Source organism: Monodelphis domestica, chromosome 3, assembly GCF_027887165.1.
Source record: "Monodelphis domestica isolate mMonDom1 chromosome 3, mMonDom1.pri, whole genome shotgun sequence".
Lineage (NCBI taxonomy): Eukaryota > Metazoa > Chordata > Mammalia > Didelphimorphia > Didelphidae > Monodelphis > Monodelphis domestica.
The window spans coordinates 274,691,500-274,709,981 of record NC_077229.1 but is presented as its reverse complement, the minus strand read 5'-3'; the positions used below and the strand labels follow the sequence as shown (position 1 = coordinate 274,709,981).

Genomic DNA, 18,482 nt, shown 5'->3' with positions numbered 1-18,482 from the left:
TACCCAGAGAGTTCATTTTCCAGGTCTCTGACTCTCTGGAGTGGGCACATAAATGGAAGCTACCCTTTCATGGCAAATGGTCCCCCCTGAAAAAACACCTGTATCAACCTCAGATTGTGGCTTTATGAAAGAATTGACAGCTACTAGACAGGATTCAGTAAAGGAGAATTAAACGTGGTCCAAATAGTCAGTCTCTCCTTCTATCCCTCTCCCTCCCTCCCTCTCTCTGTCTCTCTCTCTTCTCTCTCTCTCTCTCTGTCTCTCTCTTCTCTCTCTCTGTCTCTCTGTCTGTCTCTGTCTCTGTCTCTGTCTCTCTCATCTTTTCCCTCCACCCCACCCCCCTCCTTTCTGGCTTCCATCTGGCAGTCCCAACCAACACATTCTGATTCAGCAGTGATGGAAGAATTCGGCTGCCCTTCAACACGGTGCTTGTTATTGCATGAAGTCAGAGGTATTGCTAAGCCTCTCAGGGACATGGTTTAGGATGCCAAAAAAGAGCCTGACTATCACATTTCCTGAGCTGACATTAAGAAGGCAGCTGGAATGCCGCTTGCTTGCATTAACACCTAATGAATGTCTTCGTACCACTAATCACTACATTCTCGAGTGCAGCATGTCAAGGGGGAGGGGTGTGCTCCTGGGATGCCTTAAACACAGATGAAAACAGCAGTGGGAAGAGAAAGAATTTACTCTGGGAATTCAAACTGTATTGCTATGAAATTTTTGGTGTTCTGTAAAACTGTGGGTGGGGCTGGGAGGTCCTATGGCAGAAACCTCAGGCATCTGTCCCTCCTTTCTCCCTCTCTCCCTCCTTGCTTCTCTCTAGGCATCCCAGACACTTTTCCTGTCTACCTTGTCTCCATGTCACCTCTACTGGTTTCAGGATGAGCCTCAATTAACATAATATTTATTTTATGTACTTATCCCAAATTTTACAAAACCAAACAAAAGAAGCATTTCCATATACAAAGAAAAAGATGGTACACAAATGAAGTCTCCTGTATTTAGCTTACTTTTCTTCATATTCTCTACATAATAAGTCCTGTCCACAAGTGATCTAATCCTCCCACCCCTATCACAGCTATCAGGGAGACAACATGTACATATAAATAAGTCTTTCATGTTTCATTTTTCAGTTGACTGACTGGAGGTTAACATTCACAATTTATTCTTCCAGGATCAGTTCTGTGGCTGTGTATAATGTTCTCCTGGTTCTATTCCTTTTATTGTTGATTATCTCATGTAGTTCTTTCTTTAGTAGTATATTCTATCACTACCATATTGCACAATTTGTTTAGCCATTCCCTAAATGATGGACATTCCCTTAAATTTCCAGTTTTTTTGCTACCACAAAGAGAGCACCTATAAATATTTTGGAACATATGGTTTTTTTTCCCTCTTTCCCTGATCTCCTTGGGAAATAGCAATGGTATTTCTTGAGTCCAAGGAATACACTGTTTTAGAAATCTCTGGGTATAATTCCAAATTGCTCCCCAAAATGGTTGGATTAGTTCACCAATGGGGATTAGTATACCCATTTTTCCACATCCCCTCCAACATCTGTCACTTTGCCTGTTGGTCATTTTAGCCAGTCTGATGGGTGTGAGATGATATTTCAGAGTTGTTCTGGTTTGCAATTCTCTAATCAGTAGTGACTTAGAACATTTTTTCCTATCCCTATATATGGCTTTGATTTTTTCATCGGAAAATTGCATGTTTGTATCTTTTGCTCATGTATCAATTGGGGAATGGCTCTTGTTTTTATACATCTGACCGAGTTCTCTCTACAGTTTAGGTAGGAGACCTATATCTGAGAGGTTGTCTATAAATCCCCCCTCCCCTGGTAATTTTCTGCTTTTCTCCTAATCTTGGTAGCATTTGTTTTATTTGTACAAAACCTTTTCAATTTCAATTTAATGTACTCAAATTTATGTAATTAAAATGTAAATAATAAAAATTAACATACTCAAACATATTCAAAATGATCCATTTTATATCTCACAACACTTTCCATCTTTTGTTGAGTCAAAAATTCTTCTCCTATCATAGGTGGTACGTTCCCGGTTCTTCTAATTTACTTATGCTAGCTCCTTTTATGTCTAGGCCATGTATCCATTCTGATCTCACCTTAGAGAACGGCGTAAGCTATGGGTCTCTCTCTATCTAGTGGTTAACGTATCACTGAAGGCCGAGCTTTCTCACCTTGCCGTCTGCTCCCAGTTCTACACCTTCCAGGCCAATGATCTCTTTCAAGCTCACAGCTCCAGTAGATTGTCTTCCTCCATCCAATTTCATATCCCTGGAGAGGACAAGACAAAGAAAATGCTTTTGTCTGCCCCCAATGGAGCTGCCGTGCTCCCCGTCACGTATCACCAAGAAAGCAAAGACATGTACCCTAGGGAACAGGATGTCATTTTTCTCCCTCTTGCAACACTAGGCTATATGAGTTCCACATGCCCACATTTTAGCCATGCCAAAATAAACCAACTAGACCTAAAAGTCTAGAAAAGGAAATCATCCTGAAAATATGAGTGTCCCTTTTCACTTCAACAAGATCTTTTTAGACTGTAAGCTCTAGGGACTGCTTTGGACTCTTGTTGTATCTCCAGAATTTGGCATAGTGACACATTAATTAATCAGTTAATTAATTAATGCTTAGAGACTGACTGGTAGGAACAAACTGATTAAATAATAAGAAATAAGGAAGATTATTTCTCTGCCACTGGAAAAGGATCCCTCTGGGACCAACCAAGTCAACCTATCCTTTCTATCAATTTTCTTCTTGTTCTTTGGCACCAGACATGGGAGTAGGTAGGTGGTTCAGTGGCTTGAGAGCCAGGTCTAAAGATGGGAGATCCTGAATTCAAATCTGGCTGCAGAAACTTCCTAGCTGTGTGACTCTGGGCAAGTCACTTAACCCCCACTGCCTAACCCTCATTGTTCTTCTGCTTTAGAATCAAAACACAGTATTGATTCTAAGATGGAAGGTAAGGAGAAAGAAAGAAGGAAAGGGAGGGAGGAAGGGAGGGAAGGATAAGAGGGAAGAAGGAAGGAAGGCAGGATTGATTTTTAAAAGACCATTTGGAAGCCATTTTGTTCTATCTTCCTCATTTTGTAGATAAACTGTTCTTTCTAGTGTTATTAGTAGGGAGGATAAAAATAATTCCCATTCAGACACATCTTACTAGACTTATTCCTAAAACAAGTACCCAAATATAGACAATAGGAAAGGTAGGTGGCTCAGTGGAGAGAGCCTCAGGTCTGGAGTCAGGAAACTTGAGTAAAAATCTCACCTCAGACACTTACTAGCTCTGGGCAAGTCACTTAACTTCGTTGGCTTCAGTTTCCTCATGTATGAAATGATCTGGAGAAGGAAATGACAAACCACTCCAGTCCCTTTGCCAGGAAAACACCAAAAAGAGACCACAAAGAGTTGGGCTGTACAAGTGAATTTCATTTCTAGACTCGCCACTCAGAGTTAGCTTTCTATTGGTTCTTTTCACAAAGGATTAATCAAATTATCAGCTAAAGGTTCCTTCATGAAAACACTATCTCAAAAATATTTGTTAGTGAAAAATAATTCAAGTTGCCATTTTACTTCATGAGAAGTATAGGGAGGCTTCTATGACAGAAGAAAGCCATATATCCACCATTCAGAGCATTTGTAGAAAATAGGATACCAAAATGAAATGAGCTGTGGAGAGAGGGGGGAAGTTAAGAAGGAGGAAAAGAGGAAGACTGAAAGGGGATGGTGGGAAGGAGAAATAAGGAAAAGAAAAAAGAGAAAGGGAGGGAAGAGGAGGGAGAAAGGGGGGGGAGAGAAAGAGAGAGAAGGTGAGAGAAAGAGAAAGAGGGGAGAGAGAGAACGAGAGAGAGAGAGAGAGAGAGAGAGAGAGAGAAAGAGAGAGAGAGAGAGAGAGAGAGAGAATGTATAGTGGAAAGAACACTGGCTTTTATAGTCCAAGTATTTGGGTTCAAATACTGCTTTTGTTACTACTTATGTAACCATGAGCAAATTATTTAACTACTCTGGGTTCCAGTTTTCTTATCTGTAAAATGAGGAGAATGAACTAGTAGCTTTTAAGGTTTCTTAAAGATCTAAAGCCATGAGGTTATAAGACAGAGGAGGGTCAAATGTTAATTGAACCTGAACCAGATTAAAATATAATTGGGAAATATTTAACAATTGAGGTGAAAATAGAATTGTTTTAGCTATGTCTGACTCTTAGTGAACCCATTTGGGGTTTTCTTGGCAAGATACTGGAGTGGTTTGCCCTTTTTTCTCCAGCTTATTTGACAGATGAGGAAAAGGAAGCAAGCAGGATTAAATGACTTGCCCAAGGTCACACAACTAGTAAGTGTCTGAGGCTGGATTTGAACTCAACTATTCCTGACTCTAGGCCTGGGGCTTTATCCACTGTGCCACCTAATTGCCCTGAAAATACAACAGGTTATAGATAATGTTAATATACGGACCAAGAGGTGATGAGCTCAAAGTACAGAAGGAAAAATATATTTCTGGGCTTAGCCAATGTAGGAATCTATTTCTTTGATTATATATCTTTGTTATAAAGGCTTTCTTTTTTTTTCCCCCCAATGAGAAGTATAGTTGGAGAGGGAAAAGATACTGCAATTAGTTTGCCATTTCCTGCCCCAGCTCATTTGATAGATGAAGAAACTGAGGCAAGCAGGGTTAAAAGACTTGCTAAGGACAGTTATTGAAAGAAAAAAAGAAAGTGTTTTTTTAAAAGGAGGAACAGAAGAGAACAGAAAGGCCAGAAGGCGTCACAGTCAAGCAGGATAACTTTAAAAGAGGAATTTATTATTCACTTAAAATTAAAAAGTTATAAATTTTAAAAACAAGCTCTATAAAATAGAACTTCACAGTTCTCATTTTGTTTTACTCTCTCTAGGAAAGTGCTTGTTTTAGTAGATGCTTGCTAATGTTGGAATTTTTAAAAAACAAAACCAACCAACCATAAGACATATCCCCCTGCTTCATTCAAATGTGGCCTCTTCATAATTTAACTTTCCCAATCATTTTCTATTTCTTGAAACTTGAACAGAGGAGTTGGGTGATAGAGTGAAAAATCAGTCAAATGTAGGGTCTGTGTGAGGATTTATTTATTTTAAAATTATCATAAACTTAGTAATCTTTAATGATAACAAACATTCAAATACATAAACAAGAATAACAAATGATGGTACTTAAATTGTGAACTTCCGTTCTTGGTAGTTTATTTTTTATTTTATTTTTTTTTCAAATCATCAGAGGATTTAGAGGTGAAAGGGAACTTCGTGCTCATCTTGTCTTGCCCCTTCATTTTATGAATGAGGAAACTGAGGTCCTGGTGGGGTGGAATTGCCTAAGAAGTGATTTGCCCAAAACCATGAAGGTAAGAATGTAGCAAAGACAGAATTTGGGTTCCAGTCAAAGCCCCACCTGGGGGCAGCTAGCTGGTGCAGTGGATGGAGCGCCGGGTTTGGAACCTGGAAGACTCATCTTCATGAGTTCAAATCCAGCTTCTGAAACTAGCTGTGTGTGACCCTGGGCAAGTACTTAACTCTGCTTCAGTTCCTCACCAGTCAAATGAGCTGAAGAAGGAAACGGCAAAGCAGCTCCAGGACCTTTGCCATGAAAACCCCAATGGGGTCACAGAGAGTCGGACACAACTGCAAAGGACTGAACAATAGCAAGCATGGCCTCACCCACTTAGTCTTGTGCTTTGGGCAAGTCACAAAATGGCAATCTAGAGACTTGGGACTGAATCCCAGCCCTGATGCTTATAGCTGTGCAATTCTCAACAAGCCCTTTCCTCTGTCTTTGTTTCAGTTTCCTCATCTGTAAAATGCAGAATACACTACACCCAGCTTAAAGCCAAGTGCTATATAAATGGGTACAAGGTGGCTCAGTGGATTGAGTGCTAAACCTGGAGATAGGAGGTCCTAGGTTCAAATCTGGCCTCAGACACTTCCTTGCTGGGTGACCCTGGGCAAGTGACTTAACCCCCACTGCCTAGCCCTTACCATTCTTCTATCTTAGAGTTGCTACTAGAACTAAAAAATAAGGGTTAAAAGAAAAAGAAATATATACAAACATGCAATAAATAGGAAATAATGGAGAGAAGATACTAGAATTGAGAAGGGTTGGAAAAGGCTTCCTGTAAAAGATGAGATTTTCTTTGGAACCTACAGGAAGCTGGTTGATGGAATTGAGTAAGGAGGGAATTCCAGGTATTAGAGGCAGAGAAAATCCCTAGATTGGAGAAATGTGCTGCCTTGTTTGTGGAACTGCAAGGAGGCCACAGGATTGAATAAGGGGCAAAGAGAGAATTTTGCAGAGCCAGGGAGAATGGCATCCTCCGGAGCCTTTCTCATCCTCCCTTGACATCACCGGTATTAAGTGAAAAGAGCATGGATGGGCACATCCAGCCACACATTGACAATGAGAAATGCACCCACAGAAGTAAAGAAGATCCCAAGGATGCAAAAATATCTTCAATTGATGAAAACCAGTGGAACTAATAAAGAAAGCAAAGAGACCGATTCTTAATAGCGGATCACAATGTTATATTTAAATCCTCACCTTTCTTAGTATCAATTCTAAGACAGAGAGACAAGGGCTAGGCAAGAGGGGTTAAGTGGTTTGTCCAGGGCTGAGGCCAGATTGGAATTCAGGGTCCTCCTGGCTCCAAGTCTGACACTGGGGTACCTAGACATTCCTATCCTATACTACTAATATCTATAAATCAAATTTCAAAGCTTATTCCTACATGTTTGGCTTTTCCACATAAAATTCAAGATATGTGGATTCCAAATACCTTTAAAAAAATCCCCAACAACATGTCCTTTTGGTTCTTTTCAAGTATGGACAACAACCACTGAGGTATTTCCAAATACATCAGAAACAACCAGAACACAACTATAAAATGATAAATTCTAATTCCTTTCCTTATCTCTGAAATGATAGTTTTTGCTTCGCCATGTAGAGTATATGGGGCTTTTGTGGTAGAGGCAACACGTGCCTAGGACATATAATCAAAGGGGCTGGGAGAATAAGAGGACTGGGGAAGAGGAGAGGAACTGGATCTGGGACTTCACAAGTGTAAGGAACATCACTGGTGAAGAAATTCTGACTTCCGATATAGACCAGCACACAACTTATAGGTCTCCAGGAGGACTGTCTGTCCTCTATGCCAAATAAGCAGAGGTGACATGGGTCCCCAGCCTACATCACTATTGTCTCTCCTATCTGGGGCATTTTATGTCAACCGTAATGAGGGAGGTGGGCATTTTCCAACTCATTTGTTCTCATCTGTCTTTAATTTCCAGCTAACGTGGTGGTCTCCTCCAGGTACAGCCTTGTGTACAGCCTTGTGGTCACCTCACCACTCAAAGAGCTAGAGAATCATTAACAAAGTCCAAACTGGAAATCGTGCCTTTTGCATTTCCCTTTCTCTCTTTCTCTCCCACAAAATAAACAAAATAGGCAATCACCAAAAATTCAACTTGATGCTGTCTTTCTACATACAATCCAGTGAAGTACTAAGAAGGAAACTTGCATGGCGAGAAACATTCGCTTGGGGAAAGATGAATTCTGAGTTCTGACCAGTTTCTAAAATGCCCTAATTGGTGTTTTCTATTACATATAGATGTGATGGAGAAATAAATGGTGGTGTCTGCTTACAAGAATCAAGTGTCTTCAGACTAGAGAGAATCTACCAAAGCGGGAATTTTCCATTTATTCATTTTTGACTCTTGGTTAAACTCTTATTTTCTGTCTTAGTCACAACTCTAAGGCAAATGAGTAAAAGTTGGGCAAAAGCTTGGGCTAGGTGACTTGCCCAGGGTGACCCAACTAGGAAGTATCTGAGACCAAATTTGAACCCAGGTCCTCCTATCTTGAGGTCTGGCTTTCTATCCACTGAGCCACCTAGCTGCCCCTAAATCTTTTTTTTAATTTAAATTAAATATATACATATATATTTATATTATTTTAAAATTTAAAATTTAAATATAATTTTAGAAATTATTTTTAAAATCAGCACCTTCCTCATGGAGTGCTTGTAGGGTGCAAATGAACTAGTGTTTTAAAAATACTCTGTAAGCCTTAAGAGCCATTTAAATGATGAACTATTATAATCAATCATCGGGGGCAACCAGGTGGCCAGTCCTGGCATCAGGAAGATGTCTCTTCCTAAGTTCAAACCTGACCTCAGACTCTTGCATTAGTTGTGTGACCCTGGGCAAGTCATCACTTAATTCTGCCTCAGTTTCTTCATCTGTAAAATGAGCTGGAGAAGGAATGACAAACTGCTCTGGTATCTTTGCCAAGAAAATCCCCAATGGGGTCTTGAAGTTGGACATGACTAGACAACAACAAACCATTCCCATTCCCATCCTTGTTTGACCAACAAGAAAACTCAGGTGCAGAGGGGTGAATGACTTGCCTAGGTAATGCAACTGGTATGTTTTTCAGCTAAAGCTCAAACCCAAGCCTCCAACCTGCCAAGCCTCTACACTAGACCATGTGTGTAGCTTTTACATTATTGTATATAAACATATGTGTAATAATGATGATACATGAAAATAACTATACAGGTAATTTATCAACTCCATTCCATCCACAGCAGCAGCACAGTGGATAAAGAACTGGTCTTGGTACCCAAAAGACCTGAGTTCAAGTTCTGCCTGTCCCATACTGGCTGTTACTTCATTCACTCCTCTTTTATTTATTTGTTCATTTATCTATTTATTTATTATAAGAAAATTTTTATTTAATTAATTGATTTAGAATATTTTTCCATGGTTACATGATTCATATTCTTTCCCACCCCCCTCCTGTAACCAATGAGCAATTCCACTGGGTTTTATATGCATTCACCCCTCTTTTAGATGACTCTATGACTTTAAGTTGTAGAGAAGGTGCTACCTGCATTCGTGGAGGGAGTGTCATCCCAGTGAAATCATAGCTCTTGTCCCTATTGGGATCTGATCAGTCATGGACCTGCTGAGAGCATTTCTTAGATAACTGTCTCAGTGCCTGCACTTCTGCTCTTTCAATATTATCTATTCATAACTTGGCAGCTGGGGGTGCAGTGGAGAGAGTGCCAGGCTTCGAGTCCAGAAGACTCATCTTCTTGGGTTCAAATCTGGACTCAGATACTTTCTAGCTAGGTGACCTTGGGCAAGTCACTTCACCTTGTTTGCCTTAGTTTCCTCATCTATAAAATAAACTAGCAAAATAAAGGGCAACCTGCTTCAGTGTCTCTGCCAAGAAAACTCCAAATGGAGTCACAAAGAGTTGTACACAACAGAAACAAGCAGACAACAACATCTGTAACTTCCCATTTTAAAAACTTTATTGGCACATCAAGTTTTTAAGGGTGCTGCATTGGATCTGTGGGCTTTTAGCAGCCTGTTAAAGAGTTGTAAATGTTTCATGATGAGAATAGGGTGAATGTTTCTTGTCCCCCCTTTTTTTTCAACTCCATTTGGAAATAAGCTTGCCAAAGGCTCTATTGAGGCCATACTAGTGCTTTGGCATTAAAAAACTTGGACATATTGCCATAGGAAAGTGGATTTAATTTCCTAGAGCTGGAAGAGACCATAGAATCATTTAATAGAATTTCCTCACTTTAGAGATGATAAAAACGGAAGCTTGAATAGTGTAGGTGACTTGCCTACAGTCCCACAGTTAGGGGTCGAGCTGGAAACAACACAGATATTAACTGATGAGTCCAACTTTAGAAAGCTTGTGAGGACATCCTTTTGCATTGTCTTATTTGAGTGTGACAACCTTGTAGGATAGGTAGGATGTCCCCCATTTAAAGAGGAAGAGACTGAATATCAGAGAGATTGGTCACATAGTGTGAAAATGTCAAAGACTGGATTTGAACCAGAAGATGCCAAATCCATTACCCTGTCTACATGTTACACTATTTCCTAAAAGGCATGTCAGGCCAGGCATCCATAAATGTTATTGTCAGGAAAGTGGGAATGTGTCTGACCCCAATCTTCTAGGAGAAGAATTTGACAAGTCATTCTGGATCTTTTCATCTGTCCTAAATATTCTTCTCAATTTTGAGTCATACATACATCCTCAGTAGACTTCCTTCCAAGTTCAGTTTTTCACCCATGAATTGGAAAATTAAGCTCATTCTAAATTTATTTGGACACTAAAATAATACTATATATTGTCTCAGACACTATAATGTTTGAACAATAATGTAAAAAGTTTAAATTGTTCAAATAATTTTAAAAAATGTATTGATTATTCCAAGCAAGGCACTCATGAGTCTTTGCTTTCATGGTGTTTATAATTTGCTAGTTTTCCCTTTCAGAGAAATTAAAATGAGAATGCCAGGCCCACCGTCAGGAAGACTCATCTCCTGGAGTTCAACTCTGGCTTCAAAAATTAACTATGCGATCCTGGGCAAATCATTTAAACCTTTTTGCCTCAACTCCTCATCTGTAAAACGAACTGGAGAAGGAAATGGCCAAGCACTCCAGTGTCTTTGCCAAGAAAACCCCAAACTGGGTCACAAAGAGCCAGACGTGACCAAAACAACTGCACAACATCACAAAGTGGTATAGCTATTCAGAAAAGAAGCAGCGCTATAAGGACTGGGAGTTATGAAATAAAGGGCACGTTATATTCGAAGTTAGAAGGACTAGGTTCAAATCTCGCCTCTGCTGTTCCCGGGCCAAGTCTTTTTGGCTCTAAAAAGCCTTTTCCTTTTGGTAAAAAGGAGGGCCGGGATCAAGGGCTTGCTCAATGCTTCCTCGGAGAGATAACCTAGAGCTCTCAGAGTATGGTCCGCTGAACCCAAGTTCTGGTAGCTCCTACAATGCTGGAAAGGCTTTGAGTATTTACTGATTGCACCTGCTTTACAAAGATGGATCTTGCTAAGGCCAGAGAGGTTCGCCACTCAGGGCCAATTCTTGGGCCATGTCATGGAACATTTTCCCCTCCAGCTCAATATCATTTGAAAACATAGAGGGACCAAAAACCCAAACGCTGTCGGGATATAAGGTTCATTTTAGAAATAGCCACATCTTCCCCTCCAAGCTAACTTACATTTGATTAGATCTGAAGAAACTGTAACATTTCACATGACTGTAACCAGAAGCCTCATCTAGTTCTCCAGGTGTGATCATCCCTATGCTCTGGAGTTTTGGGGGAGCAACTTTAGTTTCAAAGAGTTAGGTGGGTTAAGGGGTGGCCACTTATAAGTTATTTAAAGAAAACATAACAGTCTCTGGCTGGTGAATTCAGAAGAGAGGTCCTTCCTTTCTCTTAGATACTTAGAATATTAATAGCCAACATTAATGAATGGCCTTTTAAGGTTTGCAAAATACAGTACTTTGTAAGATTTTCTCCTTTGGCCCTCACAATAACCCATGAAGGAGGTGGTATTATAAATCCCATTTTATTTTATTTAAAAAACCCTTACCACCTCCCATCTTATAATCAATACTGCGTACTGGTTCTAAGGCAGAAGAGCAGTAAGGGCTGGGCAATGGGGGTTAAGTGACTTGCCCAGGGTCACACAGCTGGGAAGTGTCTTTTCTTTCTAGGCCAGGCTCTCAATCCACTGGGCCACCTGCCCTCTACAATAAGGTTTTCTTAGCTCAAAAAATACTTATTAACTGCCTGCTCTTGGCAAGGCACTGTGCCAGGCCTTGGGAATAAGAAGATTAAAAGAAAAAAAAACAGCAATCCTTGGCTTCAAGGAGTTTAGTCACTGGATGAGATTGGTGTGGGTAGTGGTCTACAACATAGATATAGATGATAAAATACAAGTTCATTTGTGGAAGGACAAAGTACTTACTAACTGTAAAAATGGATATTTGAACCCCAGACTTCAATCCTCAGAAGTCCTTGGGAGTTCCCAGAATTCCCTATCATCTCACCTGAGTCCTCACCTGAGTGCGAGATCACAAACTATTATTTAAAGGGGCTCTCCGTCTACTTTGCTCTCTCTGCTTCTGCTTCTAAGCACACGCATCTCTCAAGATGTAGAGTAAGTGGCTGTGAACGGGCTATTCAGGCCTAGACACGGTGCTTTTATTTTGTATTTTTTTATTTCCTTGATTTCTAATAATCTTTAATAAACCTCTAAAAATATAATACTTTTAGTAGAGAAACTAATTTAACTGTTCCATAACTAGGAGGGCAGGACAAGAGTTTTTTTTTCCTGTGAGTCCTAAGAATATTTTTTTTTTGGGGAAAAACAACAAGAACAAAAACCAAAAAGCAAAAACCAAGACCAAGTCTGGCCTGCCTTTAGAACAAAAACTTTCTTTGCTTCTCTAGGTGTAAATTAAGGTAACCTTTCACTGTGACACCCGAGTGCTTTGATAAATGTTTGTGTATTCTTCTCATATTACTGAAGAGATAGCTGGGAGTTAAAGCACCTGCCCAGGGTCACACAGCCAGTGGGCAGCAGAGCCAGCCAGAGACTTCAAACTGCTGGCAGTCGGACGGTGCGCCCTGCGCCACTCCCTGATGTGAACTTTGTGCCATACACTTAGCTGACCCAGAAGAGACACTCAGACAACTCCAGCGAGACAGATTTCAGTGGAATTCCCAGGGGGGCAGTGATAAAATCTTGACATTTTTCTTTCTAAGGCCATTGTTCTGCTCTCTCCCTAAAAAGGGGTATAAAAATAAAACAAGTCTGTCGGCCAGAAGAACAGCATGGATCCCCCAGTGTCGGGAGGTCAAGTTAAAGGGAGGGTAGAAAGAGTTGTGATCAAAAGGAATGGGGAACTGCATCTGGGATTCATTTAGGAGACTTAGACCATCCCTCAAAATTGGACTTTGCTTCAGGGTCTATGAAATGTCCCTATAAAAATGCAAGACAATTTTCATTCTGCGCCCATTGGAAACGCCAATATTAGACATGCATACTTTCTACATGTCTTCTTGTACTTTTAGAGAAGGACACGGGTCCTCAGGAACTTGGAACTGATGCGGATTCCTCTTGGGCACAGCCCAGGAACTTGGGGCTGGGGTTTGCATTCGAAAGGGCCTCCCTAACTTGGAAGGGGAGGATGCCACTGCTCCGGAGTTACTTAGCTACAGGAGCACATGTGTCATTCTATTCTGGCTGGCTAATATCTCCCGAGACCCGAAGGCTACAAGTCCATTTTAGGAAGCCTATCTTTTGCAAAGAGCTGACTTTTGTATGGGTCCCTACTGGGGAGAGGGCACCACCAACAAATGATGTAGGATGGAATTATCTGACTATGTAAGAAGATGGGGCTTGGGGTGGGGGCATTCCAAATAACAGTATAATGTGAAGCCAGATGAGGGAAAACAAATCCCTTCCTGGGGTTCTAAAATGAAACTTCATGAAGGATGGGTGGCCCAAAAATTCATTTGGAAAAGCTCTGATGGCAAGGCCCTGGGCCCCCTGAGTCAGCCCCACTATCTGTAGAGCACAAAGTCATCAAGGATTCCTATAATCCAGATCCCTTAATTTGTCTTGCCCGCTCCAGTCTTTACGCGTCTACCCTCCCCTCTTTTCCAGGAATGGTCTCCAGATGCCACCTTCTCTCCATGTCTTCCTTGTCCTTCTTACAGTCCCTCACCCATAACATTTTCCCATTTTTTTTGTCAGCCACACCTACTCTCCAGTCTCTCTAAACCTCTTCAACTCCAGAGGCTCCCTATGGCCCAAAGAATCCAGCAGGAAATCCTGTTTTGTATTCAAAGCTCCCAATATCCTGTCCCACTGTTTACTTTGCCAATCATCTTTTTTGTTTTTTCCATCTTAGAATCAATACTGTGTATTGGTCCCAAGGCAGAAGAGTGGTAAGGGCTGAGCAATGGGGGTTAAGTGACTTGCCCAGGGTCACACAGCCAGGAAGGGTCTGAGGTCACATTTGAACCCAGGACTTCTCACCTTCAGGCCTGGATCGCTATCCACTGAGCTACCTAGCTATTGATAATAATAAAAATAATAAAAATCAAGCACTTTCTATGTGCCAAAGGTGATAGAGATACAATGACAAAATCAAAATAGAGATGACAAATTCATGGAATTTGCCTAAACGACATCCCAAAGATTCCAGAGAGGCTATGAAATACCACCTAGATCTTCTAAGATAATGCACTTATTCCTTGTCCTCTCACACACCTGGGAATGTTATAGGAGGAAAAAACCAAATCCAACCCAAAACATTTGTTATCCAATAAAATGGAAATTGGGAACTTCCCTTTGGTCAGCTGGGCATGAACTGCCTCCTGCAGCGATTGTCTCCAATAATGCCGGACACAAGAGCCGCAGGTCTCAGCACGGGCCTCTGCTGGGCCACTGCTCTTTAGAGGACAATGGCCAAATCACGGAGATTTGTGAATAATTTAAAAGCCAATTAAATATTAAGCAGATTTTCTGAAACCTTCAAAGAAAGAAAGATTTGCTGCCCAGCCACGAAACTGGATTAGAAAATGAAAGCCGGCTTTGGGGCTCATTTTAATGAAGAGATCCCACGTTCACAGGCACTCGGGCCGTCTCCTCCTCGTCCTCATTTGGCACAGCTAACGGGTCTCCCTTATTGCCTCTTCAGGAAATGTCAGGGGCAATTACTCCCCGGGCGGGGGCGTCTGACATCTTGGCCTGGCCTTGCGCACTCCATGGGACCGAGGCATGTAAGATGCGTTAGCCACAGTTCAGAGGCAATGGACCAAAACTCAAGGCGGACATTTATTCTATTAGGAAATCAGTGGCATCCAAGTCCCTTTTGGCGGGGATCTTTCTTCTCTCCCCGTCAGATTTCATCTTAAAGCCGTGCCTCACCCGAGGGCAACTGGGAAACAATGAAGACTGTCTAAAGGCAGCTGTTCTAAAGCGAGCTCCCAGAAAGAGCCGAGCGGCATGATTCACACATGAGGTCACGCCGAGAATCTGCCTCCGTGTGGGAACGAACTCGCTGGGAGAAAAGACACACATTGGGCCAATGGGTCATTTTCCACCACCGTGAAAGATTTTTCTGGGGGAAGTGGGTGGGGTTGTCTGGGCCTGCTACAGGCCGGGCAGGGAGCATTCGGGCTCGGGGACTTTCTAAGAATAGAAGTCGCTGTTCCCTGTGTCCCAGAGTGATAAACATCCAGGAAACAGACCCAACTTGATGTTTGGGGACCACAGGCTCAGGACACAGTATTGCATGGAAGTTGTTAAAACAATTCCAAGGAACACTTTGTTCTAGGGACGAGCCATCTTGGGTTATCATCTTCGTTTTTTAAATATACATTATGTATAATTATAACTATTATATAATTAATACAAAACAATAAATATGTTATAAATGATATAGGATATAAATTAATGAATTTATATAATATAAATCAATAAATATATTATTAAAATATATAATCTAAATCAATAGATAAATTACATGTAATATATAATACAAATTTATATATAACATAAATCAATAAATATATTATAAATTTATATATAATAGAGATCAATACATATATATTTTATTATAAAATTACATGTAATGTAAATTGGGGGCAAGGGGATAGTTCAGTGGATTGAGAGCCAGGTCTAGAGGTCTAGAGACAAGTCTAGGTTCAAATCTGGCCTCAGACACTTCCCAGCTGTATGACCCTGGGCAAGTCACTTAACCCCCATTGCCTAGCCCTTACTGCTCGTCTGCTTTACAACCAATAACCAGTATTGATTCTAAGATGGAAGGTATGGGTTAAAAATATATATGTGTTTATTATAAATCAATAAATATATCATAAAATATAATATAAATTAAAATGTAATATAAAAATTTATATATAATATAGTATATATGTGTACATATGTATGTGTGTATGTGTGTATGTATGTATGTATGTATGTATGTATGTATGTATGTGGCTCAATGGATGGAGAGCTAGGCCTGGAATCAGGAGGACCTGGGATCAAATTTGGCCCGATACTTCCTAGCTATGTGACCCTGGGCAAGTCATTTAACCCTCACTGCAGTCCTTACTACTCTTCTGCCTTGGAACCAATACATAGTATTGATTTTAAGATAGAAAGTAAGGGTTTAAAATATATGTATAATATATTTACATCATATGTCATATTATATAGTATAATCTCTCTAGATAAATAATAATATATGTAATACATAAAATGTCATCTCCCCCAATATAAATAGAATGTAAATTTCTTGAGGACAGAAGCTTTCATTTATCTTTGCACCCTTCGCACTTAGCATTTAACAGGCACTTCATAAATATTTACTGATTGATGGCTGGGTCTATTATGTTTATTGCTAGAGATGAAAAAGAATAAACTAATTGCTATAAACCAGTGAATTAGTAGCGGGGCAAACAACTCATCTGGATGGCTCTTGTAACGCCCCTTTCCTCCCGCACTCCTTGCCTCAAATGTCCTATCTCCAAAAGCTCTTCAGTTTCTGGTCCCCCTCCTCACTTCCAGAATCATCCATAATGGCTTTCTCCATAATTCTTGCTTCTCGTTCTGTTCCCACCGGTCTTCTAAGACATGCGCTCCAAACAAAATAATTTGAGAGCAAGCATTAACAAGCATTTCATTTCATACCAAAGGCAGGGAGGGTGGCCATGTCTATAAAGGTGAATGAGCACAACTCTCCCCTCTTTTCTCCTCCCCCATGCAGGCAATTTTCAATTTACTCTGTTTATTTTCCAAACCCCTAATTTGTAAGTCAGTTGTTGATGGAAACAATGTTAGTGTAAACTAACCAGGATTAGGTTTCCAGGCTAGACTTCAAGAGCTCACTTACAGAACTAGCCTAAATTCTGTGTTGTTTCACAGGAGATGATAAAAAAAAAAAAGGAAGCGGGGAGCTGAGGAAGATGTAGAGAAATTTCATCTCATTTTCCCCATCAGCATAGAGCAGACTGATGCAAAATTTTGATATGGTAAGGTCTATCCTTGGCATTCTCACACTTCCCCTCCATAGAGTTCTTGAATGTCACAATGCTCCTTTCTAGGGTTTATCTAAATTCAAAGAGCTTCATCACTCATGAAACCACCCAATTGAATCTAATTCAACACATGCTTATTAAATAAAAGCACTTCTCATGATTATACTGAGAAGCATGTGACCAAATAAATTGGAAGCTGGTCTCAGAAAGACCCGAGTTCCTCTTCTACCTCTGAAACACACCAGCTTTGTAACTCTGGGTAAATCATTGAATCTCTCAATACCCCAAAGAACTCCTTAGGGGTATGAGTTGCCACAGAGTCTGCACTGGTGGTGGAGGAGGTTCCTTTGCCAGGAATTCCCTATATTAATGAAACCCCAGATCCAAACTTTAAAAAGGAAAAAAAAAACTGTGCAAAGAACTGGAGATAAAAGACAAAATGGAAACAGTTTGGCATTTTCCTGAGGGGGTACAACATATAAACGGGCACACAAATACATAAATATTTGAGCATGAGGAAGGCATCAACAAATAAGGGGATCAGGAAAGGCTTGTGGGATGGGATTCCTAAGCTGAACCCTGCAAGGAACCAGGGATTCTAAGAGGAGTTGAAGAGGGAGTGCATTCCAGACCTGGGGAATATTCTCCAAGAGGGCTTACGGTCTGGAATCAGGGAGGTATGAGCTGAAATCATAGCTTTTGGGAAATGATTTGGCACAGCAATAACGAGTCCAGTTGAGAGAAAGAAAATTTAAGGCTGGAAATCTTCTCAGCAGATTCCTTCCCCTCTTTGAATCATGTGTAATATAAGGAAGATAGACTACATGATTCCTGAAGTCCTTTCCTACTCTGAAATATAATTTTGTAATTCTGAGTATTCTTTCCTGGATTTAATTCCTTTGGTTCTATATTACCACCCACATTACCTTTTTAATATTTTAATATTATATATAAAATAAAATTATATATAAAAATATAATAATATTTTTTGGAGATTATTTGTCCATGAGCCTAGAAGAAATACCCTCCCTTCCAGAAAGGGTTGGCATTCCTTTTGTAGGTATTTTTGCTTTCTTAATTAATCTACACTGATACTTCCATGAAATGCAGTTCATCTTGTGAGTATAACTAAGAGGGTCTGAGTTAAATGGTATTCAATTGAGTGATATCCCCTTAGAGCTAGCATTCATTCTGAGCATCCAAATAATATGCAAGTTACTTATCTTGCCTTTTTTTAAAAAACATACCTACCCAAAGAAGAAAGGAACCAAAGAGTTCTGGACTGAATTAAGGGCTAATAGTACAGGAATGTAGAAAGGAAAAGTGATCGTAGCCAGAATACAGGGCTCTACCCCATTCCCAAAGGACTGAGATGGTCTAGGAAAGCTATGCTTTATACCAGTGGTGGCAAACTCAAATAGAAATGGATCTCTGCAGGTAGTATACTACTTTAATGACTATAAATTAACATTATCTATTTTGTATTGTATTTTTATTTATTTTGTTAAAGATTTTCCAATTAATTTTAACCCAGTTCTGGCCACATTGGAGTTTTGTG

General features: G+C 40.3%; 1 protein-coding gene across 1 annotated transcript in view; it reads right to left on the bottom strand.

Moving 5' to 3' along the window:
* Positions 1 to 18,482, bottom strand: part of CABLES1 (Cdk5 and Abl enzyme substrate 1) — a 146,362-nt gene that overhangs the window by 26,343 nt on the left and 101,537 nt on the right. Inside the window, 1 exon segment of the mRNA XM_007487622.3 lies at positions 2,203 to 2,299. Within this exon segment, the coding sequence (XP_007487684.2) occupies positions 2,203 to 2,299 (97 nt within the window).